Source organism: Etheostoma spectabile, chromosome 16 (assembly GCF_008692095.1).
Source record: "Etheostoma spectabile isolate EspeVRDwgs_2016 chromosome 16, UIUC_Espe_1.0, whole genome shotgun sequence".
Taxonomy (NCBI): domain Eukaryota; kingdom Metazoa; phylum Chordata; class Actinopteri; order Perciformes; family Percidae; genus Etheostoma; species Etheostoma spectabile.
Window position 1 is genome coordinate 13,323,444 of NC_045748.1, and position 2,490 is coordinate 13,325,933.

Sequence of the window (2,490 nt, forward strand, 5' to 3'; positions counted from 1 at the left end):
GTGTGTGTGTGTGTGTGTGTGTGTGGTATATAACCTACATACTTTATACACAAATGAATAGCAGTAATGTAATATAGAAACAATGTATTATGTCCAGCAGGGGGCACCAGAACATCACTATTTCAATCTACTTTACAGCAGACAAAATTGAAAGACTCAAATCTCAATTCAAAATGTTCTGTATGTCACTGTGCCGATGATTAGGCATTAGATAGTCAACCAAATGAGTATTGCTTAAAAATGTTTAACTAAAACAGAAATATAAGGCGTGGCTTTGATATATATCTATATAATAAACCTATAAGATGTTAGAAGTCAAATAAGGGAATTTATTTAACCATAATGCTTATTGAGGGTTCAGCTCTGAAATTAAGGTAGCCACAATTTTTTGATGTCCATGAGTTGTTGGGTTAATATTTGCATCAGTGTCGTGTTCTTCTCTCCTGCTGATCTGTTCCTGCTGTAAACGTATACAAAAAACATAAAATTAATATAATTAAGTTACACTCCCTTTCTGTGTGTTGTAATCCGAGCTTCTCTGTTTTGTTAGCCATTCTGGTCGCGCATACATGTGGCATTGAAGAAAACCTAGGAATTTCACATATTGGAAAACGGTCTGTGAAGGCTGTGTGGAGGCAATCTTAGTTTGCTGTAGTATTTTTCAGTACAGTGTTTTTTTTTTAATTTGTAAATTCACAAGATGAACAGTGACTTTGTATCATAACGTTTGCATCATAAGGTTGTTATATTTTACATAAGACTGTGTTCTTCATGACAAACTGTTAAGGACCCGTGATGAATTGTTAACATCTTTTCAAAGCATTGTCAAACTTTCATCACTCAAACTCAGGGATTGCATAGTGTGACTAACCTGTGTGATTCAAGTGTTACTGATAACAGTCGTTGAGGTTTTTGTTAAATGAACCTTTCTGACTCCCACCTCTACTGTAGATTCGCATGGTGAAGGAGAACGATGCCACAGTAAATCCCACCTTCATTGTCAAGCCAGATGGGGGCTCTCAGGGGGACGGCATCTACCTCATTCGTGACCCCAGTGACCTAAAACTCATGGTGGGTTCACAGGCCAAACAGGCTGTGGTCCAGGAGTACATCCAGAGGCCCTTACTTATTGACAAGCTCAAGTTTGACATCCGCCTCTACGTGCTGTTAAAGTCCCTGGAACCGTTGGAGATCTACATTGCTAAGGAAGGCCTGACACGTTTTTGCACCGAGCCCTACCAGGTAGCCATGACTGTTCTATTGATTTAGGTTTACTTTGATGCTGTTTATTTGCTTTAATGCCATGAAACATTTTCTTATACTTCTGGACAATGCAGATAATTAAGGTCACTCTTATTCTGGTTGTGTAGGAACCAAGCCAGAAGAATCTGAGCCATGTCTTTATGCACCTGACAAACTACTCGCTCAACGTTCACAGCAGCAACTTTGTCCACTCAGACAGCCAGAACACAGGCAGCAAGCGCACTCTCTCCAGCGTGCTTTACAGGCTGGCAGCTAAAGGCGTCGACATCAAGAAGGTGTGGTCAGACATCATCGCCCTTGTCATCAAGACTGCCATTGCTGTGGTACCTGAACTTAGAGTCTACTATCAGTGTGACATACCGCCTGGCAAACCGGGACCCACTTGCTTCCAGGTGGGTAGTGGCTACATTCCTACTGAATGTGTTCAGCAGGAATGTGAACGAATATGCATGTATTGTTTATATATTCACGCATACGCTATACGCCGTAGCCTGTCAAGCACCTCTCGAAAAATGTATCTAAATCTCGTGGCAACACATGTCACTCAGCCGTGGCTTGGTAGTGTTGCATTTCCCCCGACTCATTTTCTGGTTCTCCTTCTTCATAAACAACATAAAATCATGGAGATGGTTAACTTTTCCTGCTACAGATTTTCCACCGTGGTCAAAAAGCACAGCGGAGACACTTTGTTTCTCCACAATGCCTCTAGTCGTTACTCTCTCAGATGCAAATTGCCATCACTCTCTCACTTGCTCTACCAAATACTCCCCACACACACACACACACATGCTGGCCCTGCTATTCTCTTAAAGAGATTGAAGCAGACACAAACGTCCAAGTATAAACATAAGGCCACTTACGTAGGCTACGGCGTAAGCCCTGCGTATATTAGGATCTGTGATGTATATTAAAGATAAACGCCAATGAATCGGTTTAGAAATCATAAAACTTCAGATCTGCACAGTGCGAACAGGAACTGTGGCCAAAGCAGCAGACCTGTCATGAAGCAGATGTGCCAGAATGTAAACAAATGGACTATAAGGCCGAAAACAGGGAGGTGTGCTGAGGTTTAAGCTCAATATTCAGACATTCACCGAGGTCCATATGAAATAACTTCATTGTTTTTTACCATTTTGTTGTTCAGTGCATGACTCAAGCTTGAAATTTCTTATGCTGCACTGTAACTTTTATTCTTGTGTTTTATGTGTCCTAATGTTTCTATTTTGT

The 2,490-nt window shown here is 41.0% G+C and overlaps 1 protein-coding gene across 1 annotated transcript in view; it reads left to right on the forward strand.

Moving 5' to 3' along the window:
* ttll11 (tubulin tyrosine ligase-like family, member 11) overlaps positions 1–2,490 on the forward strand; it is a 24,757-nt gene that overhangs the window by 8,486 nt on the left and 13,781 nt on the right. Inside the window, exons 4-5 of the mRNA XM_032540089.1 lie at positions 952–1,242; positions 1,371–1,655. Coding sequence (XP_032395980.1) covers positions 952–1,242; positions 1,371–1,655 — 576 coding nt within the window. The remainder of the gene's footprint in view (positions 1–951; positions 1,243–1,370; positions 1,656–2,490) is intronic.